Genomic DNA, 26,923 nt, shown 5'->3' with positions numbered 1-26,923 from the left:
AGAAATGCCAAGACAATACATATGCGAAGGTATTTCGACATCTTCATACTTGAAGATGGCAACAGTCTTTAGGCTTTTACCTGTAGTCTCAATGAGGTTTATGTTCTGAAATTGATGAATTCAGGTAACACGAAGCCCAACCATCACCAACCTTTGGTTTCAGTAGAAGGAAATTAAACCACAAGAGAGAAGATGAAGAAAAGAGACAAATGATGAATGCAAACTCATAGAACTGGAGCAATGCTAGCCGCAATAAAATTTACTTGTACACATTCCAACGATTACAAGTTCTAAAAGCTAACTTGACTAAATAATGTACAATGACATACGGGTTTATAAACATTGATTGAGCCATTAATACAACATTTACTGTACAAGAGGTGACTGCAGTTTCTACAAAACTTCTTCAATTGCATTTAGCAGCTCGCAAATAATAATGGCCATGTTGAGTTCCATATTCTACAGGCAGCAAAGACAGAAGCCAGAGCGTAGCCATGATACCACTGATCCCGCTTAGAGTTGGCCCAACCTCTCCTGCCAACCAGGAGCATTATTAGAAACTTACACTTTGTAAATACCACGAAACTTATGCATCTAGAAACACAATGAAGCACTCCCCCACCTAACCATCACCACCACTCAAAAGATAAATACAATATTGATCAAGATATCCAATATTTCGAGAAAATAAAAATTTCACTGCTCACCCATAGACAGGAAGAGAATAAATGAGGGAAAGATATTACAAAACAACACGACAACAATATACCCAGTGTAATCCCACAAGTGGGGTCTGGGGTACGCAAACCTTACCTCTACCTTCACAAGGTAGAAAGTGTTTCCAATAGACCCTCGGCTCAGGGAAAGCATAATCATAGCAGATTTAAAAAGAAAAGCAGTAACCACGGCCAGAAAAATAAGATAACCAAAGCCAAAGAAACAACAAGTAGTAATAGAAATCTAAGAATAGGAAGTACTAGACTACACTCTTACTACAGGTATGTTAAAGTAAAGGGAAAGATATTACGAGACAAGATAAATTGGCTAGTTCTCAATATTTAATTAAGAAATTCAATTGGTGGTCATTAATGAATACAAAAGAAAGAATTTATAATTTACAAGATACAATCTATCTGGATCTAAAGTATCAATTCCAACAAATATTGAACTTAAAAAATACTTGATTTCGATTTGTTAAATTCAGTATCCAAGAGACACTGGATGAATTTATCAACTCAAATAATTGTCACAAAATGAAAACGGAAAAGGTAAAAGTAAGGGGAAAAAAACTTGGTTCAGTATAGCAATATTAATTTGTCATATCAGCAAATCAATTAACAGTTATCCCCCCCCCCCCCCCCCAAACCAACACACACAGACAGAAAGATGGGTGATCAATTATCAACCTGACAAGTTGCAGAAGAAATAGGACCTCTCAAATGTGAAGTGCACAGCAGCAGAACAAGAGAATCAACAGATAAATGCATTTAACAGCACAATAAGCAGATAGCAGTCACACCTGAAGCATCTGCATCAACTTTGGATGTTGTTCTAATAGCTGGCAGAGTTTGTCACGGTCACTCAAGAGAGACTGCAATGATGGATAATTATCAAAATCAACTAGATAACCATCTGATACAAGTACAACTAATACTCTACACTTAAAGACACAATTACTAAAATTTAGATGAACCCGTCGAGCAAAACTAATATTTCTAATACTAAATAACTAATATTCTTTTAAGAAAATCCCTTTGGAGTCTAATTATAGCGAGATATTCTAATGGTGATTGTGCATTATATTCATAATACACGAAATATTTGAATATATATCAATCATATTATTGTGTTATCCCATCATCCAAAATCTATTATTTCCTTAATTTTTTTCATTACAAAAATATAAGTACAAATATGGGCTTTAACAGACATTTTTCTTATGAAATAAAGACATTACAGTTGATCCAATTAGTTAATGAACTTTATAATTATTTCTAACTTCCCATAATTTGCAGTCTCCTAATAATATCAATTTTAGAGAATTGAATTGATTGCCACAACTGCAATGGGACACGCAAGCCAGTGTACAGTAAGTACCTGAATAGCTTCTGGAGATTTAAAAAACTCTTGTAATGACATCCCAGAATCTTGTTGCTGGGTGACACTATCACCGTGCAGCTGTGGAACTTGAGCGAGAGAATGTTCTATTTGTTGCTGTTGTAATGAATGCGAGACATTCTCCTGTTGTTGGGTCTGGTAGTATACATGAGCTGGAGAAACTTGGGCTTGATGCAACACCTGTGGTGGCTGCATTTGCATTTGCATGTGCAGGGGGCTTTGTAGCAAAGGACCACTTTGCTCTGACTGGGGTGAAGCTGGAACAAGTGGCCTAAGATGCTGTTGTGGAGGACGAGGAAGTTGAGGGGGCTGGAGTGGCTGCAGCTGGGTGACAGATGGTATAGAGTGAATGGCAGGAAGATGCTGTGAGATACTAGGGAGCTTTTCAACGTGATATGGAACTGAGCTACTTCCATAAAGACTGACAGGCACTGATCCAGGCCTATTGAATAGCAAGGGTGGTGCTAATGGAGGTGGAGGATAAGATGTTAGGATAGGACCAGATGCTGAAAGGTTACCTGGTCGAACATCACTTGAATGTGTAAGAGAGGTCTGCTGAAGCTCATTACTTCCAACACTTTGATTATAAAATTGAGACTGGGAAGTTGGATTTTTTAATGAGGATAAATTAGAAAGGCTAATTGCATATGGTGGAGGCGTCGGAGGAAGTGGTGGAAGAGGCCTAACAGACCCTCCAGGTGAAGAAAGGGATGTCCGTCCAAACTTTGAATCTCGCAAAGGACTGGATATCATAGAGGCTGAAGCCCCAGTTGAAAAGTACTCAGCTTGAACCTGTTATAGAGAAAAAACATCATATTTTAGTCAACTAATAAAAATAATAATAATAATAATTATTATTATTATAATAACAACAACAATAGTTGTAGCAGTAGTAGACTAGTAGTAGTAGTAGCAATAACAATAATAATTAATAATAAAATTAAGAAACACAAATATTGCATCTTTTCCTCACATGGAAGCCTGGTGGTAAATGTGGCTGGACATCTATCATAGAGCTAACAAATGGAGAAGATTGGCTTATACGATCTGCACTTTGAGACAATAAGGGTGACATGGTCACAGGAGGCGGAGTTGGAGGTAATGGTGGCTGCAATTTCTGGTCAAAATATCCTTGAGAACCGACGGTTTGCGGAGTAACTCCAATTTTCTGTACAGTGGCTCTAGAGTAGAAGTTAGGTGGCATTCGAGAATCAACAGCTGCCTGTACAGATGATGGAGAAGCCTTTGTAAACGCAGAAGCACCTACACCAGAACTAACTGCTGCTGCAGGAGAAGCGAACCCAGTGGAGGTTTTAGGTGGGAAATTCTTCATGTCCTCGTACTGATCACTGAATTTTCTATCCGAAGAAACACTAGGTTCCCGAGCCAACGGCAGCTCAGGACGAGAAACTGACATCCTCGAAGAAAATTCACTTTGGGTATTTTCATCAGCATTTGAAGCCACCGGTGTACCCAGCTGAGAAAACTGACTAGTTTCATTCACTTCGCTTTCTGTCTCTTCAACAATTGACCGGGGAGAATTTTGTTCAACAACTACAGATGAAGGTTGATGTAGATTATCATCTGGCTGGGGAAAAGGCAGTTTATCATCAGGTTCTGATTCCTCTGCATCAAATACGATTTCTATTCCGTGGAGATCATCATCAGGATCAGGCTTCAAATGACGAGATTTACTTGATTTCTCTGCCTCTGTTTTGTTTTCAGGTAGTGCTGCTTTCTCTTGTGCAGCAGCCGAATCAGAAACCACCATCCCTGGAGGATTTTGGCGTTCCCTTTGCCGAGCCATGAATTCATCCACATGAATAGACGGTGGTCTCCCACTAGTAGATCCTATTCGCGGGACTGCTATAACATTAGGATTATTAGATCCATCCGCACTTCTTTCCCTTGCAACATAGTCATCCACGTGCATAGAAGGAGGCCTGCTCGTGTTTGGCTTGCGCTGGCGGAAAGTGTCCCTACGAGTAGGACCTGAAGGGACAATGGTAGGTATAGATCCCCGTGGGAATGCACCCTGTATGGTGTTCTCAGCAGAGGTACCATCTCCCCTGGCGCGCCTAGTATTTGGCCCTTCCATTGAGGAGATCTTCCTTTTACCAGTAAGACCTGTCTGCGTCAACCTATCACGCAAATTTTCAGGGCACTCCCACAAAAACTTGACTCCAAATTCATTTAAGTCATAATCCTCGGTCCTTTCAGTACCACCATCTACAATGGTGTGTATCTTTGAGGAACATGGAGTACCAGCTGGTGAAGGGAAAATAATACTGCTCGTTATATCATCTGCCTCAACTGTGCCGGTAGGTTTGTGCAGCAGAAGCATTAATGATCTTGCTGACTCCTTGATCTGTCCAATAAAAATCCAATTACATACATTTGGAGGTAAAAAATTAGAACAAACCATCAACAGGAAAGGAAAAGTATACCTGGTCCAAAGTCTTGTCCGATCCAGGCAAGAAGGAACTGTCACTTGCCTTCAACAAATTAACAAGCTCCTCTATAGATTCAATGGTCCCCTCAACAAGCCCGTCCATGACGACATTGCCATTTTCAAATCCAAAGAGGTACTTGATTGCAGCAACCCTCTCCAAGTTCACACTAAAGAATTAACAATTTTTAAGAACAAAATGCACACCAAATTACAAGAAAAGTTGGTCAACAGTGACATCTCATGCAAAGCTTAACAGGTCATGTTGCCGCTTTTGACTAACAACATTTGTCCGCATAGGATAACAAATCAAGTTAGGGTCAGCTATATGGATCCTCATTGTCCAGTTGCTATATTTAAGCTCATCTCAGTTCTATGTTATATAGAATAAAATTAAGAAAAAACTATAACAAAAAGAAAAAACATTCTTTAGCACTAGGAGTTCTCAATGGCGTATAAATTTATAACAAGACAAAAGACACATAGCAAATATTGGACCTAAATTAAATAAGCTAACATGACTAAAGCTTAACCCCAACTAATTTGTATCGCCTATATAAAGATCTTTTTTCTTCAATTATCTCCCATTTTTTGCCAAGTCTATATGGACTTTAAGATATTGTAGGTCTTTCGAAACAACTTTCTTCCATGTGATCTAAGGTTTACAATGATAAGCATGCATCTAGAAGGATTTCAACTGTGGCCATGCACCAGAGAAACAGGTGGAATCTTCACACTTAACCAAGCACCCGCAGAGCCAGCATACAAATGTAAAAATAGTACATGAACAAACAGACCTTTCCCCGTCCATGCAGAAGGACAAGGCACCCGAGGATAATGTCCCAATGCTCTGAACAGTATAAGCTGGTGGAATATCCTTTGAAGCAGTTGTCCTTAACAGAGTTTCCCAGCAACATAGCAATGGAGGATGCTCCTTCCAGTCAAGATTGAAATCACGGTTTAGATCATTTTCAAATTGTTTCTCAAATTCCTGATCCTCAATGTTAGAGGACTGAACATGCAGACAAAGTGAAAGCAGAGCATCTTTTCCCTTGGCAGATGACCACAATAATCTCAAACCTAGCAGGCAGGAAAGCAATTCCTTTCCAGCAGGAAGGACCTGATACGTTTATCCAGGAGAAGGAAGTAAGGTCAGAAGATTCACGAATGAGCAAAAGAAAGCAAGAAATATACTTGTTAACTTACACTCAAAAAATAAAGCAAGAAAAGTACTTGTCGAGTCACATCATCTTAAAAAACTAGTTAGAAATTAATCAAGAATACTAACACAGGTTGGGGACACCCATAACAAACCAATTATATTTTACATGGGCTGAGTTCCGAATGACATAAAAAGGTTTCCTACAGAATAAGTTGTGATTATTGGAAACCAATCGCAAGGCCAAAAAATTTTTATAAGGTAATAAGTCCCCAAGGCCAAAATACTATTCTCTGAAAATTTGTTCGAGGGCGTTCATCAAGAATCATGTGTGGAAAATGGCTGACCTAGGAAAATCAGTTTCTGCGGGTTTGGTTATGCACAACGGCTGATATCTCTTTTTCTTTATATATATGTGAGGCATATTTACGATAGAAAAAATGAAGGGAAAGAGATGCTTGATGGCGATATGGTATTAAATATCTTGGGGATGCTTACAAACTATACTAACAGTTTCTTATCAGTTTCTATTCGAGAACACCACACCCCTTACATCTTATTCTTTGTACTCCGTCTTATAATACCTTTTGCTCTAACTTGGAGCTTACATCTAAAGGCATAAATCTGAATCTTATTTACCTTCTTTGTTTTCCCCCAATCCTAAACCCCCTCCTTTAGGAATCAGAAATAGAGAAGTCTGCAACCATTACTAAAAAGCTTTGCAAATTTTGAAAATAAATACAGAAAATTTAAAAATATAATAGTGTGAGAATGAAAAAAAGAAAGTTTGTCAACCAAAAAGACCCCTGTATCAATATATCAACCTAAATAGAGTCATATCAGCAGAATCAAGATTTTCAATTAGAAAAAAACAGCAACTATTAGTACTGGTTCAGGAATCGAAATGCTTTAATTTTCCCAAAGGACCGAGGAAGGAGCAAATACTATAATGCACTAATTACAAAGCGAAATAAATTGCAAGAAAACTAAAACTGATGGTCCCCATCCAGCCCAATCAAACAAGAGAAAAGGAAGAAAATGTCGATGGTACCTACTATTAGATACAGTGCAACATAACCTACAAATCAAAATCCAAAGAAATTTGAATCGTGCCACAAACTTCAGAAGCTTAACCAAAATCTTGAACTGATATCCAGAAAGCAAATAACAAATAGTGCATAAACCACGGTTTCATATAGATGCACAGTTGCCCATGAGTACCACATCTAAGCCATAAATTAAACAGATAACAAAAAAGGAAATACCTTGCAAAATCTAAGGAGCAATGACAAAAGCAAGCAACTTTCTTCAGCAGTCATATCTTCAGGGATGTGTCTGGAAATCACAACAAGCACACTAGAAACATAAGCATCAACAGAAAGAGCTAAACAAGAAACCAGATTGCTGTACATGCAACCCTAGCTAACCTCTCAACTATTCCTGGGGTTTGCGGAGAAGCCCTGCACTCACTAATTAGTCGAATAGACTTGAATACAGGGACACACCAACTAAGTGGTGAAAACCCTTTCTGAGCTGACTGTTTCGCATCTAAGCTAGCAGCAGCTGAACACTTTTCAAGAACCTTCATTAGCATCTGAAGGCCACCCTCCTTCAAGAATAATCGCTGATGAACACAAGAAATGTGTTAAGCATATAACATTCAGCTGCTTAGTAACAGATACATATGTAAAACTATTAAAGCAGATTCAATTTATTGTGAATGCAGACACCTTTCCATGTGGGTGCTCTAGCAGTAGAGACAGAAAGGAGAGCAATTGCTGAACCTGAAAGAAAACGGTTTGCAATCATAAGAAAACAAGTTGAAGTTCACATCCTGGAAAAAAATCAGAAACAATATTGTTGCCAAGACGCATGTAAAGAGGGAAAGTAATATGACCTTGTAAGAATCCAAATCAGACAATGGAAATTTTTCAGAAAGACGATCACGAATCCACAATATCATTGGCCGTAGAAGTACTGAATCATTATCACCGCTTATAGATGCAATACGAATAATGAACACTCGAAGCATGTCTTGGATGACCACCAATGTCTGATAAATTGCACCTTAATCATTAGACAAATTGCAGATCAAGGATAAATGAAAATATTCATTCTCCAAAAAAAAAAAAAGGATAAATGGAAATTTTCTCCGAACTGCCCATTGAATCACTAAATCCAGATGTAATAATAGAAAGAAAACTAGGGACTGACAAATAATTACATACACTGGCAGAGCAATATAGAATAATCTGAGCAATTTTGCTCAAGTGCGGGTTCAACTGGGTAAGCAGCTTCTCCCGGAATCCAGCCTGCAAGAACCAATTAATCTCCTTCTCCTTCTTAGGCCCTAATAACGTCCTCACGGCCAAGGTTCTAAGGACACTCAATGTGGGTGTTCCATTTTCCCAGAGCCAGACACCTTCCTCTGCGAATAAGTCGTTCTTGAATGTACATATATGATCCGGAGAAGAGATAATCAGTTTGCAGTCAGCTTCAAATATGACATATCAAGGAAAAAAAAATGAATATCAAGCTTGCTGCCCAAGAATCCGAGTTATCAAGCGTCACATACCAATAAGCAAAGCAGACTACAGATTTCCTTGGGACCTAATGCCAATACTGAAGTTGCATGAAGACTATCTAGGAGGAAATGAAAAAGGCCAGGGGTCCAACCATAAACTGGCCAACATGCTAATGCAGAAACAAGAAGATGGCAAGCAGCTTGAAACCCAAGTGCAAAACTGGGGTAAGGATAGGATACATCTGCTGCACAGGCGGCCAACTTTGGACTGCAATAAAGGAATAAAAATAGTTAAATAAAGTAAGAAGGAGAAACTAGGTGAAAATAATTGCTGGAACTTAGATGAAAGTGTAAGCCGTTTCCTTACCTCACTTCTCTGTGCAACTGTAGAAGAGCATTTACTAGTTTAGTATTCCTGTGCTGCTCCTTAGCTTCCTACAAGTTGAGTAAGAGAACAACTTGCCTCTGTCAGGAATATGTTGTGCAATGCAGAACTTGGGAAAAGATAAATGATCATCTAGCTTATAAAAAGGTAACCACCAAACCACAAATGTGCAGAAAAAGGGATGCTGCTCAAAGAATTAGATCTAACACTATTATAGACAGCAATAATCCCAAACATTCTGTAAAACTTCTGCTTTATAATTGACAGGAGCTAAACTCTAATTGTCCTAATATAAGCCCTCACTAATAGTTTATGAAGGATGGAGATGTCCTTGTTTGAAGACATAAATACAGCAATGTCTCGGAAGGTCGACCAAGTTTCGATGAGGAACCAAAGAGATAATGCGCAAGCATTTGAAGACCAGCACTGGAGGAAACAACTTGAAAATATAACAGCAAGTACTTTCTCCCCTAAAATAGTCACTACAAACCTTTAGCTTCTGCAACAGATTAATCAACAGCACCAGACAGGGAATTAGCAAATCAAGGAGGGTCTGTTCACGATTACGTTCCAGTAGTAAATCCGAAGTCGAATTGCATTCTGTACCCTCATCAACTAGGTAATCTGCTCAAGGAAAAATAGAAACACGAAAATATTGTAACGTATGACAACATATACTTTCTGAAGTCAGGAAAAAGCAGAAAGTAAAATAGAGAAGGGAATTGAAGATAGATGTCACAATTAAATAAAAGCAAAATATTCATGAGAAAGGATTTCATAAGTTTGATCTTCCTACATGGTTCTCCAAGAACGAAATCTATAGAGCATTAGGGTCAAAGTGACAGACATCTGTCAGAAACAGAAGCTCCAAAGCATGCCCATTTACTACCATCAAATAAGAAAAGCATATAATTTGCATATTAATATGATTTGAACGATAGAGCTGACAAATAAGCTGGATGGTTTTTCCTCTTTTGTTTTTCTGGGACTCTTGCTCACAGTGGAAGAGAATTAGGGGAACTGCTGTCTAGTATTTTCTACAGAAGCACTGTGTTAAGACCATGTGAAGCTCGGTCCTGTTCACGTGTCACTGCATAATGAGGAGCGACTCCAAAAACAGATTTAAGATCCATATTTTCTACTGTCCCTTCAAGATGTCAGATAAAATTGGAACGATAAAGAGAAGATTAATATGACCTTTTCTTATGAAGTAGATTCATTGAATGGCATCGAGAAGATGGAAAAAACGATAAATATGAACTTGGAGCAAGGATGACAGACACAAACCGAAAAATGGTCCACACTTTTTTGACAATCAAGAAAGATCTAAATTCTCTACTGGACACCATCCCCTCTCAACAAAGCATGGACCATATCCAGGAAACACTGGTGCATCCACAAGTTCCACTATCTTTTTCTTTTGGCATAAGGGAGTACCAATCATCTCCCCAGTTCCACGGTAAGATCAACTACCAAGCGTTTGAGGGAGGAAGGTGGAGGTAGGAGAAGAGGCCATCTACACCAATAGACACTTCCAACATTATTTTCCCTTTTGGATACTTGATGGGTCATCGGCCAGTCTTCAATTATTTGGCCATCATACTCCTGAGTCCTGACCACTTCAATAAAGGAAAAACAACCGAAAAAGAAATGAAGAGTAGCATTACCAAAAACTAAAACCACTGCAAACCTTCTCTTCCCCGTCAATATTTCTCTCCCATAGTTTCCATCTCACAACCACTCAAACCGATATCCCACCTATGAAAATAAAGATTGATTTACATTCCTTCTTTGTTTTTTGGATATGGTAAATCCTATCTCCCTTCCCAACTCCACAAGGCAATGGTGGCTTTTCTCACTTTCCCATTGGTGACTCAAACCAAAATCTCGAGGTTGGACGTAGAGGGTTGTCCTTTCGGGTATAATATCTCTCAATTTCATATATGGGCTTAACCGAAAACTTAGCTTGCAAGCCTTAAACAATTTCCCGAATTTAATTACTCAAGCTTGAAAACAATGTGATAGTAGTGTGACATTATATCCATTATGATAGGAGATATATCCAATTATCCAAAGCCGAAGTTGATAACAAGTTCAGCATGAATAAAGCTATTGCGACTAGCCCCGTGGCTTAATTCAAGGGGCAAAGGTTGAGGCACTTATGACTTAGGTCAAAGGTTCAAGCCCTACGCCATGCCAACTAAGCCTGTTATTTAAGTGGAGAAGGTTAGAGGAGCAGGCCCATTATCCCCGAGTTTCAAAGGCTACGGTTGGTCCTAATGGTTGGACCCAAACGGATTCCTCGGTCGTCCAAGAAAAAGCAAGCTACCGCAACTAGAAAAGCCAAGAAGATTGCCAATAATCCTAACAGTCCTATGAGGCCTGCCAGCAATTTTTTCGTTTTCATGGAGGAGTTCAGGAAGCAGTAAAAGGAGAAGCATCAAGAACTACACATGTATTTCGTCTGCTGGCAGAAACTGCAAACAAACAGATTTGCTGTGAAAGCTCCTTAGTCTTAGATAGCAAAGGCAGAAAAAAGGAAAGGCCAAATGCGGCAAGAGCATCCAGGCTTAAAACAAATGACAGGCTGGTGGAGCCGCTGAAGAAGAGGATGTGACAAGTCGTAGTCTGATGTGTTAGCAACGAGAAGGAAGAGGGGATAATGACTAAGGAGTTCTAGTTGGTGAGGAGATTGATGGTAAATTTTATATAGCATCTTAGGAATTCTCTCTTTTTCAAGTAACCTTTCCAAATAATTGTTTTATTTATTGAAGGTGGTGTTCGGGCTAGCTTTTAGGCACCTTGACTTTTCAGAGGCGTATGTAGTGTTATAGTACCGAGTTCATCTGAACCTAGTACTTTCAACGTGGTGTATAAATTTAGTGTAAAAATTCACTAAAATTGCAACACATAGCGGGTCTGAACCCATAACTTTAAAAATATAATAGGTTCTATACTAATAACTTTAAATGTTAAACCCATATAAATCCTAGATCCGCCTCTGCGACTAATCCACCAGGTACCTACTACCTCCCACCAGCACAGGTATCGGGTAACTCTGTCAACCAAGGTTTAGGTAGATGGAAGTCACCTAGTGTTTTTTGCCTTCGCTAAGGATTGAGCCCAGTAGAGGCTCAAATCACCTTGGCAAATACTTGTTTCCAAGGGTGCAGTTGAGAGAGTAAAAGAAGAAAAGATAATCAAACGAGCTCTCTTAAAAGTTCAAATGGTTTATGTACTTTTTATTTAGATGGTATTCAATGATAATTCAGCTAGGATTTGTCTCAAAAAGGAAAAAAAAACTTGATGTCAGGACAGGAAATAAGGCAATCACAATTTACATTGAAGTATATATTGAAAAATAATTTGTCAAAAATAGTTTCTCACTAATTTTTTAGAGGGTGACAGAGAGATCTATTATTTCAGCTTCGGAACTCAGTGGGCAATTAGCTCATTCCTCTACCCTTGTCCAGTTAAGTACCAGACCAGACATAATGCAACAGCCATGTTTCAGACTTGTGGGGTACGCTTACCACACACCATGTTGTACTAATTCTTAGCATATTGTATAAAATTCAGAAGTATTGAAAAAAAGCATTCTTAAATAATAAGAGAATCCAATGGGGAACAGAACCCATAGATTCTTTATGTGGAGGAGTCGGTATGTAAATTGAGCATTACTTTGCGAAGAAACCACAACAATGACTACTGAGCACTTAGAGCCCGTTTTGATTAGCTGATTGTAAATAGCCGATAAGTTTGAAATGCTGAAAAGCATTTTTAAGTGCTGAAACTGATTTTATAAATAAGCATTTACGTGTTTGGATAGACATGCTGAAACGGATAATAAGCAGTTGATGTGTTTGATAGAAAAGTGTTGATAAGTTGTTCTTTTATTAAAATGACTAAAATATCCTTAAAAACTTTACAAAAGATTATAAATTAAAAAGTTTCTTTGTAAAGAAAAAGATAAACAACGAATATAGAATGAAAAGAAAGTTAGAAAATTTATTTTGGGAAAAATATTGTGTATTAGAAAATATTATTAAGGATAAACTAGTAAAAGCCTTGGTCAAACTTAAAGTGCTTATAAGCTAAAAAGCCATAAGTTGGGGATGACCAACTTATGACTTATGACTGATTTTAGCTTATAAGCACTTTGGGTGCTTACCAAACGCGTAAATACGCCAAAAGGTACTTATAAGCCAGTTTGACCAACTTATAAGCTTAGCCAAACACCCTGTTAGTCACTTCTCGAAAATGATATTTTTTTTTTATTTTTTTTTTAGAAGGGCTCGAAAATGATATATAAAATGAGAAGAAAGAGCAGCAACATAAGCTTTCCTACATTATCCTTACATTTGTGCAGTGAAGCAATCAATCCAAAAAATATAAACTTTTATAAAGCATTCTTCCAACATCTTGTATGATTTTAACAACAAAATCTACAATGGCAAACTTTCTTCACATAGTTTTCCCCTCTAACAAGCTCATTCAACAACAACAACAACCTAGTGGAATCCCACAAGTGAGTATGGGGGGTAATGTGTATGGGGAGGTAGAGAAACTGTTTCTAAAAGACCCTCGGCTTCTAACAAGCTCATTCATGGTGACTTTTTGTTTTCCCTGCATTTTTTTGGGAAACACATCTTATAGCTACTTTCTTGACATCAAAATAGAGCATTAAATCCAAAAAGATATACACATCCTTTTGAGCTCTACTAAGATTGATCATGAAACTCCACTTAAGGCACGATGGGACTCACGAGGGTTGGGGGAGCCTTCCCTAGGAAAACCTAATAAGACTCATTCAAATACTTGAGTTCAAGAGTCCATATCAAGACTTATCATGAAGTTGCACTATATGCGACTATAGAAGTCCTTGTGCCGCACGCAAGGGTGTAGCCTAGCGGCCAATGAAGCTAGATTGGACCATAGAAGATCAGACTTCCAATCCTAGTAGAGGCAAAAAAAAAAGTTAGGTGATCTCTTTCAATCTAAGTCTTGATAGACAGGGTTATCCGATCCCTATACTGATGGGAAATAGCAGGTACCAGCACACTGATTGACCTGGACACCACTATTACCCAAAAGAAGTTCGTATATCAAATGTTTTAACCAAATTAACACGAAAAAACTCCGAGCAACACAAAGAAAGCACAAAATACTTGATTTGATTAAACAATGTAAAACTTCTGCTTTCATAAGGGAAGTTGATACTTCATTCCAAAGCATAACCAATTCATTAAATAGATTATGTGCATCATAAACCTAGGTTCTACTGATTGGGGTTTTTACTAGTGTTCCATATCACAAAATATGGTCGAACATTTATTTTATTCTCTTTTTCTTTTGTATTTTCGGATAATTTCAGTGTATGATAGAATTTCCAGAGTACGTTATGAAAAGTTTACATCCAACAAGGGGTCAGAAGTTAGGAAAGAAATATTTAGGTGCCGAAGTATAGCTGAATCTTCTAATTCAAGCAAACATAATGGTTGGAAAAACTGACCATATATGTTTGAGGACCTCTCAAGCATGAGCCTGCAGTTGATTAAAACTGCATGGATAACCATGACTGCACCTTCATCATAAAGAGCAGCAGTGACAGCCTTCACCAACAAACAACAATATTACGGATGAGTTTTCCCTAATGACGTAAAATATGATAAGAATGATACCGCTATAATGTCATACCGAATTATCGGAAATAAACGCCAAAATTCGAAATGCTGTCGTCAGCTGAACAACAGATGAGTCACGAAGAACAACACCAGGAAAATCCTTCTCAGTGATGCGTTTCCCAAGCATATTCTCTATGATACTACCATCAGCACAGGAAGAATCCCCAATGACATTATCAACGTCCATGCCATCAGATGCCAAAAGACTTGTTGAGGCCATGTGAGCATCTCCTCCAGAAGCTAAGATAGCTGTATATCGTAAAAGACCAATTGCTCCACTCCTGTGGTACACCACACTAGCATCAATCCAGTCCAAAAGTCTTGCAGGAGCATCTTTTTTGCTGGATCCTGGGGAGGAGGAATGTAAGACTCTATGAAGTTCTTTAGCATGTCCAATCCAAGCCCCCAGAGAAGACGCAGTTGAGTCCGAAACAATGACCTCAAAAATCTCAGCAGTAGCGTGAAAGATAGCAAGGTTCAAGGGTGACGCTCCTAAAAAATCAAGAAGTTAATAGACATGAGGTGAACACTTTGAAAATTCAATATAATCAGCATAAAGTAGCATCAATTCCAGTTTTTCCCTTTTTAAAAAAGTAAAGTAGCATCAGTTCCATTTTTGAGGTGAAAATTGCTGCTAAATGGAGTTCTCAAGTACCACTATTTGGGGCAACTGGATCCGATTCCCTGACTGAGTGAAGTATTGCAATTAAAGCTGAAAGAGCCTACACAAGACAAAAGAAATTCCAGGTCATGGAAATATAATACCAGAGATGGGCAAATGCATATCACTCGACGCAAGGAAAAACTTGATTTTAGAGTTTCAAAATGTATCACTAAATGATAAGCTATAGATATTAAGGTTGACGATAATAATTGTGTTAGCCAGTAAAACTCACACATGAAGCTTTTGAAACATTTCCATTTTTTATTAGATTGATGCAGAATAACAGCCTATTACCTCTGGGAAATGAACCAGAGCCAACAAAGCCTGGCGCCCACATTCAGATCTGAAGAACATCTCAAAAGCATTAGTCAAAAGGCTGAGAGATTGTAAACCTTCAGATAAAATATAATAAAAAGTTCCTACCTGGAAAGACCGCAAAGCTGCCATACTACCCACAACAAATCTTCAGAGTTTGGACTTGATGTCGTTAAACGGTCTATGGCATTAATCTGCGACATGTACAAGAGGAAATACAGTTGATTACTGGAGAGAAAATATAAACACAAAGAATTTTGAGGAATGAGGAGAAGATTTGTTTCGTTGCTTTCTTTCTTGTCTCTATAATGCAGCAGGGTTTAGAGGAACAGAGAAATAATGAACATATTGATTGCAACAATAACCAGAACTCACTGCCATCAAATGCATCTCAATGATCAGCGCAACTTCACGTGGGTGACAAAAGAAACCCTTGGAGATTAGGACAGATGCATGTCGAAGGGAAATGGAGTCTTCCTTCTTCCAATTATCAACACCCTTTAAGGCATGAATTATTGTAGTGGCAACTTCAAGGTCGCGACCAAGGAAAATCAACCCTGAAAACAGAATAAGTGTATATAACAAAAGATTTTGAGGTTTTTGAAGAAACACTGCCACGGAACTGAGTTAGAAAAACCGAACCTATCAACTAATATAAATCAAACCTGAGCGAGTAGAAAGAAGAGAAAGAACAATGGCCTGAAAGTATGATACAATATCCACAAACAAGTCCACCGTGCTGGCTGTGTCAGACCATAAAGCAGAAGATGACAACAGCGCAATGGACAAAGGGAGGAAACCCCTTTCCTGCTCACAACAAAAAAAAAAGAACAAAGATTTGACAAAATTAGTTATCAATACAAAATTTTATTAACAAGGGCAATGAACAAGATTTTCAGGAAAATCAAAGAAAGGTACAAGCAAAGAGAAACATAACCCAACAGAGTGATCCTAGCGGTAACCTCAGAGGGATCGCGTTCATGACAACTCTAAGAATGACTTCAATATGGAACTTGGTAAGGAGATTAAAAACCTCTGTTTTTTTACAAGTCTGAATTTCATTTGTTTGGTTTTTGTCTTCTTCTTCTTTTTTTTTTTTGAAAAAAGGAACTAGATTTGCACATATTATATTTCTGGACTTCAATCTTAACCTGCATAGGCCCAAAGCTTGATCATTTTAAATCTTAACCCATAATTTTCTAGCTTTGTAAAATTTGTGATGATCAATGATTAATCAGGCTTCAAAAGCAGCTTAAATATACTTGAAAGAGCAGTAAATGAAGTCACAACAACATCAAAATAACCACCAGATGGACAAAAAAGAGAGTTCAGCCTTAGCTAATTATATGGTATTAATATAACTGATCACAAACAATAATTTAAATGGGGTCCTACACCCTTCCTTTTTGAGCTTAATCCCTATTCAAATGAGTCATGGTCTAGATTTTCTTTCTAGATCCATAATGGTTTCGTTCGTCAACAATTGAAACAGCTTAACTACCAGACCAAAGAATGATTGTAAATAGACTAATCATGCTCTGTGCAAGTTGTGTGAACTCTGATCTTTATACATGTAAAATTCACTCTTTTGAGAAAAAACATAGCACTTTAAGTGCAGAAATGTTTGCCTATTGATATTGGTTTTTAAAAAATGACATTTCAATTCCTTACCCCATCCAACAAAAAAAAGCAAATGACATTGCCCTAAGAATGACGAATTATGAACCTTATAAAGAAAATGAGGCAATTGAATCAATTCCAGGGTTGTCAAAAAATGAATTGATACCATGATGGTCAGATATAGAGAAGTTTTATTATTCCCAATAACGCAAGTGAACTGAAAATGCTTATATTACCAACCAGTTTGAAGTTTGAACAAACTTGTATGAGAACTATCACCCAAAACTCTATTTTGTGATAAGCAAGAATAAAAAATTAAAACTAACAGAATCATTCACATTGCTAGCCGCTTCTGTCTTTTTAGGATGAAGGATTAGGCAAATAGGCAAAATAGTCATAGGTCACAGCAACCATGGATTAATGCCTATGTCTATTTATAACCGCCATCATTCAGGACCAGGGAAGGCAAAAGAAACAATCCAGCCAAAAATTGTTCTATTTTCTGAAAGAGTTCATAAAGGAACCATCCTTTGCTGTCCTAGAGTAGATCTGTTTTTACAAAGTTCTTAACTAGGCAATTGGCCAGATGAGGGCCTAAGATCAGAGCATGCAGCAAAATCAAGCAATGGATCTAAGAAAGTCAACTCTGAAGCACAACTTTTTCTATTCTTGTCTAGGCATTCGAGTAGTCTAGAAGTAAAAATCTTCCTTTACGGTCTCAAATTCTTCGCTGAGTTACTAAAAAAGTTTAACCAAAATACGGGGAGACAGGCATAGATAACACTTCTTGACCACTATGAGTTGGTTAAAATATACCTTCAGAAGGGAAAGCAAATGTTGATCCATGTCATTGTTAGAAAAGCAACAACTTGACTGAGTTATCAAGTGACTGGTTGAATTATATGATAATTGTCCAGCATCACCAAGAACCAAAGATTTACTTGCACAAGCCACCAGAGAAGGATCTTCAATTGGGCCAGAGGAATTTATTAATTTCTGCACCAATACTTGTCACAAAAATGGATGATAAACCAACTATAATACCACAATAAACAGGTAACGAGTAGATAAAATTTTAACTGACCAAGAAGTTCTTGAGTTGAAGTTTAGCATTGGCAAGTATATCCATGGTGGCACTAGTAGCTTGACCAGAGCCAGATAGACCTCCCAGGACAGACAATATGGAGCACTATTGAGAAGTGAAATAAAAAGAGAGTTCATATGAATATGTTTATCGAGTGTACAACAAGACATAAAGGAGGACATTAACAAAATGATGTACCTCATATCTGGAAGAAACTTCATAAAACCGCAAACGATGAAGTATATAAGTGGCAAGAGAGGCTACATCATGCCGCTGATTGTGCAATAATACCTTCAACAATAGATTGTATCGCTCACTAGTACCAGAAGGTATATTTTCATCCTCACGAGGCCACCATCCAAGGAAACCTTCGCAGCCAACTGAATGACGAGTTGCCTGTTCAATAACTCCAAGGTGCAGCAATTTGAGAGCACTAGAGTTCTGCAAGCTACTAACAAAACAATAACCAAGCTGCTCCATGCCACCACAGTTAACAAAATGATAGCAGCTTTCTCTTGCCGAAGACACTAAAAGAGCCAGACTCAAACAGAGAACCATGTTCTCTCTCTGAAAGGAGAAATCAAAATCAGAATCATATTACAAAATTTACACATGAAAACTAGACACATTTAGAAAAAGAAGAGACAGAAAACATCTAGCCATATTATAATGAGGATATGATATCATAATACACACACAAGCTAGATATCCAATCACCTTTGAAAGCTCACGATGAACAACATCTCTAGTACTACTGCCAAATTTGAAGTAGTGGCTTAAGGAGTCCAGCAGTTGCTTTGGAGCAGGAGTCTCATTCTCAGATTCCAACAACATAGCATCTGCTACAAATTCAGCAGACTGGTCCCCAGCTTGAAAAATAAAGCTATCATGTATCTCCAGGAGCTCCTTTTTGGCTTCAGCAATTGCAAGTTGAACTTCTTGATTATAAACCAACTTATCCAGCCCAAGTTGCTCTTGCATTGTAATCATAGAAGGAAAGCATGGAGTTGCATAGATTGAGGCCACTGATAACAAGGACGTAAGAACCTTATTTTTCACGAGTCCAAATTTTGGTGATTCCAACATTTTAAGAATAAGTTGTAAAAACTGCCTGAGCTCGAGAGGAATATCCTGAGGAATATTTTTTAGGGATAATGATTTCAAAGAAGACAATGTTTGCTCAGTTGACAGATTATTTGGACGCAATGCAGGTGGGAGGTCTTCAAGGTCTCCTTCTACAACACTAATAGTATTGGCCAAAGAGCCATCTAAATCAACATCTATGTTGAATTGGCCAAGATCTTCAGTGGTGTTTCCATACACAACCAGGCTAAGGCTTCGATAGCTGCCTCGCACAACCAAATGATTGGTTACAATTGCCTGCACACGTCATATTCACTTTAACAAATAGTAAAATACTAAAGATTCTCATTTTTCTTTCCAGTTTAAACCTTTTAAAAGAGGTAAGCAGAGGAGGGCGAAACGTGTGGCAATAAAGACATATATAGGAATTCAACGAGGAAAGAAAAGAGAAAAGTAACAATGGAAAATAAGTTCAGATTAGGATCTGTCCAATTGAAGTCTAGAATGCACCATACAGGAAATAGTAGTTGCATATGATAGCAATAACACTCATAGAGCCCCATGAGTATGTTGCAAATAGAAAGGGGCCCTCAAAATGCATCTTTTTCCCATCAGGCATGGGAACCACCTCACAGGTAATAACAACAAGAAAAGGGAAAGAAACGGCATAAAATGCTGTTCTAGAAACAGAACTGTTTTGTTTTCTTGCTCAGTTATTTTGGTTTTTCAAATCCAAACATGTTTTGTTTTGTTTTAGAAAACAAAAACAGAACAATCAGAACACACATTCTCTCAGAATAATCCCAAATCCAATCACTGGTAAAAGACAAAACAAAACAGAAGAAGAACATAACAAAAACAAACTGTTTCCTAGTCCAAACACACCCAGAATTTCTGTAAGCCAGAAGAGAAGACAGTTATCACATTTCCCTACTGTTAGTGGACACTTAAGCCTGCCTCTTAATTATCAAAATAAAAAAAATAAAAAATGAAGTCTTATGTCTTATTTTGTCCCTTGGTAATATGCCTTGGTGATGCCTAGAACTGCAATCTGCTTAAGCAGCTGCCTTGTTTGAAGAAAAAGACAATTTTGGAGGATATTATACACATGTTTGTCTGGGCTTATTTGGCTGGAAAGAATTAGAAGGACGTTTCAGGGGAAGAATATGTCTTTGAACAGGCTCAGATCCATCTCTGTTCAATATTTATACTGGTTGACAGGTGAAGCAAGGATAAATATCCTATTTCCCACCATGAAATATGAAGCCTTTGGATGCGTTAAGATCGAATGACTTTTAGCTCATTTCTTCTACAGTTATCGTTTTATATATCCTGTCTTATATGGTTAGCACCCTTAGTGCTTCATCAATGAAATCTAAATATCAGAAAAATGTCTGTAACGATCCAATTCAAGCTGATCAAACTTAGAATATCATGAAATATATATATGTTTTGGAACTTCTGAAAAGATTGGATCTTGTTACTTTAAAATATTTAAAAAAATGGTAGAAAACACATCTATAAAGTGAGAGATACCAAAACACAAGAGGCGTTCACAAAACTTAACAGATACTGAGCCACAAGAAGATAACTGGCTTTGTTTGTTATTTTTGTGCATAAAGAGGAGCCTCAAAAGAGCTCGTTTAGGAGATATTTTAGCAAAACTGACCCTGATGGCTCATTCACCAAGTCATTGAGGAAAAAATGTTGCTTATACATCGATGGGATCACTAACTCCAAAATTGAATTTTAAAGTTGAAAAAGCAAGCCATATTCTGTTTTTTGGGGGGGACAAATTAGTATTTCAATTATCTTTCAGTTGGTACTGATACGGACCAGTCTTACCTAGCCAACTTGGGAAAACTATTAGACCTTCATAAAAGAACACTACCACCTATTGACCTTTCCAATTTAGACAAGTACTCAGGAGAGACTGCAACAGCAGCTTTATGATCAATGGGTAATGACATACCAAATGTTATTCTCCACTTCTTTCTGCAGAGTCTCAACTATAGTTGATCAATTGCCAGAGGTCTTTCGGTGCTTTTCAGTGCCAAAGATCTAACCTTACAGCCCAAATCCCGTGGAGGAGGAGGAGGAGGAGGAGGAAAAAGGAAGTGTGTGCACTCGGAACATTATCAGAGAGCTCATGGGTTAATATAATTCTTTCTCAATTTTATAGACGTAAAAGATTTTGGATATATGCAATAAAAGGTAAAACATTCCATTTGGGAACTAATCAACAACACATCCCATTCAGGAAAAAGGCTAGCATTACAAGACAGCCTACAACAGAAACCACGACATTCAAATTATAACAGTGGAATTCAGAATAAATTCCTCCAAATTCGCTGTGGCTAGAATTGAAACAACCAGTTATAAAGGGAAGCTTCAGTTGTAAAAGTAAAAAAGAACAAGCAAATGTAGCAGGACATTATTAATGGCAATGTCCTAATGATTTATTCAAACCAAAAAGAGAATTTCTAAATGGAGTTGTCATACAAACAATAATTACTCCTGAAGAAAAGAAATGAAATAGAAAACTACTTTCTCCTATACACGCACAATAGCACAAGGGTTGCAAACAATGTGGATTAGTTCTTCGAACAACATCCTGAGAACTAACCCCATTTTCCAAGACCACTGTATGAATAAGACAAGAATTACACAAATTTTACTTGATACCTCAACTTCAAGCACATTTGACGAAGAATGAGAATACAGGAAAGGTTGACATAGACGCCTAAACCTTGTCTCTCCTTCGCATTGGACAAAAACCTCCAAAGCAAATGAGGGTGGGGAAGTGGCCCTGAGCAAACCAAAAGGTAATATCAAAACATACATCAAGAAGTATTCTCATATTTAGGGAGAACTAGATAAACTTTTATAGAAGGGTCTAAAGGGGTATTCATAAGCCATAACAATCATGATAACACATACAAAACTCATTCAATCATAATTTCACTTAGCTCCCAGAAAATCAAGATGATAACAAATTCATAAGAAGATTATATGCGTCTTCAACCAATAATGTGGTAAATTTGTCCTAACAGCATAAAAGCAGATTTATGGAGAGGATGTGGTACCTTTCAGGTTTGCTTTGTCTTCCACTCTAAATACAAAGCGTCTGCTAAAGAAATAACAGCAAGATCCTATATAATCTGGTTGAGAAGTGCGATCATATCTTCCACTTAGAACATTACACTAGATTTGTTTTAGTTATGAAAAGCATTAAACTAGACTTATCCAGAATTTCTCCATGGGACTGAAGGTTACTTTCTCTGCGATAAGGATAGAGCACTATACCTACTTCAAGAGATCTAGTTCACTAACCTCCGAAGTAATTGTGAGGCTTTTGTTATTAGTTGTATTGTTGCACAGAAAAATTGTTCTTTTTTCTGTATACATCCTTACAACGGTTTCTTTTATATGAAAGAGAAGAACATAAGCTAATCAGTCTTCGACACATAGGGTCTTCTTTTGGTTATTATATATAGGTGATTGTTCCTATAACAAAAACGCAGATCAATGATATTTGACATTGGCTTCTCAGATCCATAGGGAAAAAATGTTTTCCGCTCGAACCAGCCAATCATGTAAAGGTCTTTCCTTAATTTCCCTATTAAAATTGAAAAATTACTCTAATAAAAACTAAGAATTGAGATGAAAACATTCTCCCTGCACTCACACATGCATCAAAGAGAGTAAAACATGTTCAAACAGACTAAGCAGAAAAAAATTTTGCTAATTTTAATTTTCTATAACACATAGTAAAAAGCTTCCACTTCACTTTTCCATCAAGACGAACCGTTGTGTTCGGCCAGCTTGCGCGCCCCTCGACTAATTCCACGAATACCTGCTACCTCCCACCAGCAACAGGTACCAGGTAACTCTATCCACCAAAGCTTGGATGGATGGAAAGAGATCACCTAGTGTTTTTGGCTTTCACTGGGATTTCAATATGAGACCTCATGGTTCTCGCTCACATCATTGACCATTAGGCCACACCCTTGGTACAAAACTCAAGTAAAGTTATTCTCATAGTCATAGCCGAGAACGATACATGAGGAAGTCCTTCACTCTCCAAATTGCTAGAACACGGCACAAAACTTTCCAGACTCGGTAAAAGACTTAATAGGGTAAACTGTATTTCCACTCAATATCGATAAAATATAATTATAACCTCCTCTATCTTGCATGGTAGATTCAACCAATTTCTTTAGAATGAAAAGTATCACATCCCTTCCATTAAAGTGAAGACCATGCACTGAGATTGAAGGCCATGATCTATTAAGTTCTCATCCAATAGGCTCTTCTTAAATCTATAGCCACAGTCAGACATGAAGAGTGATATGCAAGTCAGGCTGCTTATCAAATTCTTTTTAATAAGTAAGGCTGTTGATCAGTTAGAAGTTCCAATACCACTGGAAAAGATACCTGGGGAAGTGACTTCCACCAACAATACCTCAAACATATAGATTTAAAACTAACCATAAATATCCACTTTAAGACTCGTAATAAGAGAAGCAATGAAGATTTTTTTCCTAGCTTCACCTGAACTTAGTATTACTACTAACTATCATCTATTTTTCTCTGTACCATTGTGATTAATAAGCAGCGGAATTTGTACGCCCAAAGTTCCCCACCTCCTTCTATTTCTCTTACTCTCTGTCACAATTGGAAGTTTACCAGAGATGTTCGCTGGGGATTACCATCACTGTACATGTACTTGTAAGCACACTTGGCCAAGACTCACGAGTGTCAAAACTGAGCAAGAGAAATTCCTGCCATGGACAGAAAACTCACATGTAAATTTTGAGATTCTCCAATATACGTGATTGTACGTTTAGTCATCCACTCATCAAAAGTTCCACAGTCAAAGGATCTACCAGTTTGAACAAACTTAATAAGTACAAGAAAGCACTTCCGAATAGGGATGTTAACAACTTCCTGGTGTGGAATCCCAGTCTTTGGAAACTACTCTCAAGTTTCAACTGCTGTTAACACTTCACAGAGCCCAGTCTGAGATTTTCAATTTCCTTTTGTAAGTCCTTGACCTGTAAATACACCATTTTCACCCTATTCGGCTTCAAAGTTGAGAAGAACCAAGGCCTAAAACTTCAGCCTCCTGTTTATTTTATTAACCTAGGCAAATATTTATATCTTAACGACTCTTTGACAAATATGCTCCTAAGATTTTCTAAACAATGTCACATCTCAGACAAATCCTTTTTGTCTTGCTTCTCTACGTCTCACTGTCAACAATGATAACCTGATTGGCTGATGGTCCCAAAAATACCTCATTCCGTTGTAAGCATAATATATGGCGTATCAAAAACTTTAATGCGTTGTTTGAACATTTAAACCAACATTAATGCAATAAAACCGCAATAGCAACTAGGGCCTATAAATTTTTGAATTCACACTTGGACTACAACTTACATATAGCTTTGTGCAATGTTACTTCAAACTGCGGTAAATAATAAGCAAATAGAAAAAGCAAACCGTACCCCACAAGCTTGAGGGAAGAGCAAGCAGAAGCGGCATTCTGTTCAAGAAACTCGCAAGCAGTGACTACAACCGGCTCTGCGAATAGCACCTGGCAAAAACACAGATGATACAGCAATGACATCAAATAAATAAAAATAAACAATAAAAAGCATCCACAACAAGAAGATAGACAATTGAAACAACATAACACAACAATTATCCACATAACATGACCCTAGGGACTGGAAAAGAGGATAGTAGTTACCTCGTCAACATACTCATCGAGTTGAGGGTGGACGAAAGTTTGGGCAAAGAGTACACAGGGTTCCGGGCGACCCATTCCTTGTCTCCGCGTACTCCCGCCGGGAGAAGTTAACCCGAATGTTTAAATCTGAATCGTGTTTTGTTTGCTAGGGTTTTAAGACATTGAGGAGGAGGAAGAAGAAGATGCAAGGAGAAGGCGTCTGATTAAACCCAGAATGAGAAGACTCTATTATCCCGCTACTAATAAGACTGTTCTATGATGTGTTGAGGGTAATTTCGTCCTTGAATCTCTCTTTAATTGCCTATGGCATACATATATGTCAGTCATTACCTCTGTTTGACGGTGCTACAAAGTTTTCCCATTATTTTCCACCCTCTTTTCCTTTTGATTTTGTAGTAGTCGTGAAAGTAACAATTTTTTGGTTTTACATGGTTTGATAAATAAGTAAATGTACTCCCTCCGTAATTAAATCTTTATTAGTTATGATTTTTCCTTTTTCAAACACTTTTTAAATATTTTAAAGTGCAAATATATAGACGCCCCTTAAACTTGGTTCCAGTATCCATTTTGACACCTTAATTTAGCGATTTTCCTATTGAACATTTAACTCTATTTTGTTCTATATCATTTAAACAAAACGCATGACCGGCCAAAGGAGCGTTATGTCCACACATGGTAAGTACGTGTGAATGTTATTAATATTTGCTTAGATGGATATTCCAACGGTAAAAAAAAACCACCCGTTAGACCCACTTCAAAACACTCGATTTTTTCATTATTTCTCTCAAAAAAGCCCTAATTCCTATTTCGTCTTCTTTCCCTTTCAAAGTCGCTATTTTTCCCTTCAATTGAAGCTTAGGTACCCAAGCTTGAATCTTTATCTGATTTCTTCCTCATCTTTCTCGTTTATCAATTCCATGTCACAAAAATCAACAACTTCACGCAATAGAATGGATATTTGCTACTGTGGATTGAATGCGCCACTGACTATATTATGGTCACCTGCAAACCCAGGTCGTCGATTTTATGGTTGTAAATTGGTAAGTCGATCATATTGCTTAGACCCTTGAATTTCTTAAAAAAGAAATATGTTTTTAAAAAAATTGGCCGCATTTCTTTTTTTAATTTTGTTGGGTCGAGGTGGATGCAAATACTTCAGATGGCATGATGATGAAATGCCCGACCAAGCTAAGAGGGTTATACGGGGTCTGTTGAAGAGAGTCGAAAGAACTGAGAAAACAGTTGCACGGTTGAAGTGGTTATTTGTTGTGGTGGTGGTGCTGTTTCTATGGATTTGGCTTTGCTGATGCTGATGGTTTGAAGAACAATGTACTATTTTTATGATATGTTGGTGATAATGGTGTTGTAGTTGTTGCTATTAGTTCAAGAATAATGTAGTATGTTGGAAGTGGGTACTAGGAATTTGGCCTTTTTATTAATGTACACTATATTGTTATGAATGAAATGTCAATGACCAATTTTTTTATGCAAATTAAAGTTCAGCTGCACTTCCATATTGTGTTATGAATGAAATGCAAATTCATATTCACGAACTGAAAACATAATTGTCCAAACATATTCATGAATTGAAAACATAACTGCCCAAACATTCAATTGCATAATGTGATGAACTAGCATTACATCGAAGCTAAAAAAAATAGAGCATTATTTTGGTCTACAAATTATAAAAATAGAGCATTGTTTTCCCAAACAAATAACTGCCCAAACTAGTAAACTCTAACAAAGCATAATGTATCAAATAGAGCATAACTGCCCAAACAAAAAACTGGTTGTGACATCTTAGATAACATAAACAAAAGTTGGTATGCTTCACAGTGTAGATGCAGCTGAACTTGTTTGACTTTAAGGGCCTTTTTTCCTTGTTGCACTCATCTGCTGAAGTTGTGACCTTGTCACTGCATTTCTTCCTTTAAACTTCAATCTGGGGGCTTAAATCCAATGTCTATGTTAGTTGCAGATGTATCCTTGAATGTCCCACTTGATATGACTCTCTCAGATGATATACCAGGCTGTAAAATACAATGAATTAGTAAAAATAGAATAATTTTAGCCCACAAAACTG

At 37.5% G+C, this 26,923-nt stretch overlaps 1 protein-coding gene across 3 annotated transcripts; it reads right to left on the bottom strand.

Annotated features, from left to right (window-relative positions):
* Positions 1-213: 213 nt before the first annotated feature.
* LOC104121081 (protein virilizer homolog) lies at positions 214-25,073 on the bottom strand. Of its 3 annotated transcripts, XM_009632974.3 has the most exons (28): positions 24,841-25,072; positions 24,596-24,684; positions 21,771-21,894; positions 18,720-19,382; positions 18,201-18,569; positions 18,003-18,107; positions 17,735-17,914; positions 15,964-16,105; positions 15,674-15,855; positions 15,407-15,492; positions 15,278-15,326; positions 14,975-15,041; positions 14,333-14,811; positions 14,148-14,247; positions 9,126-9,259; positions 8,618-8,685; positions 8,302-8,518; positions 7,955-8,170; positions 7,624-7,779; positions 7,457-7,510; positions 7,154-7,350; positions 6,992-7,061; positions 5,365-5,687; positions 4,566-4,737; positions 3,092-4,486; positions 2,098-2,910; positions 1,520-1,591; positions 214-534 (listed from the first exon to the last, which is right to left on the bottom strand). In XM_009632974.3, exons 1-28 carry the CDS (start codon positions 24,913-24,915, stop codon positions 514-516), a joined length of 6,618 nt encoding a protein of 2,205 aa, XP_009631269.1. In that variant the 5' UTR covers positions 24,916-25,072; the 3' UTR covers positions 214-513. The 3 variants fall into 3 exon arrangements, with proteins under 3 accessions (XP_009631269.1, XP_018621996.1, XP_018621997.1); XM_018766480.3 differs by lacking the exon at positions 7,457-7,510 and having other exon boundaries at positions 24,841-25,073; XM_018766481.2 differs by lacking the exon at positions 18,720-19,382 and having other exon boundaries at positions 24,841-25,071.
* Between the last annotated feature and the right edge of the window lie 1,850 nt (positions 25,074-26,923).

The sequence above is a fragment of the Nicotiana tomentosiformis genome, chromosome 3 (assembly GCF_000390325.3).
Source record: "Nicotiana tomentosiformis chromosome 3, ASM39032v3, whole genome shotgun sequence".
In the NCBI taxonomy this organism is placed as follows: Eukaryota; Viridiplantae; Streptophyta; class Magnoliopsida; order Solanales; family Solanaceae; genus Nicotiana; species Nicotiana tomentosiformis.
Note: the sequence above shows the minus strand (reverse complement) of the source record. Positions and strands in the feature narration are given on the sequence as shown.

Coding starts and splice junctions, on each gene's coding strand:
- LOC104121081 (XM_009632974.3), bottom strand. CDS start 24,915: ATGGGTCGCCCGGAACCCTGTGTACTCTTTGCCCAAACTTTCGTCCAC. Junction 24,685..24,840: donor TCGATGAGTATGTTGACGAG/GTAACTACTATC, acceptor TGTTTTTGCCAG/GTGCTATTCGCAGAGCCGGT. Junction 7,511..7,623: donor CTGATTTGGATTCTTACAAG/GTCATATTACTT, acceptor GTTTTCTTTCAG/GTTCAGCAATTGCTCTCCTT.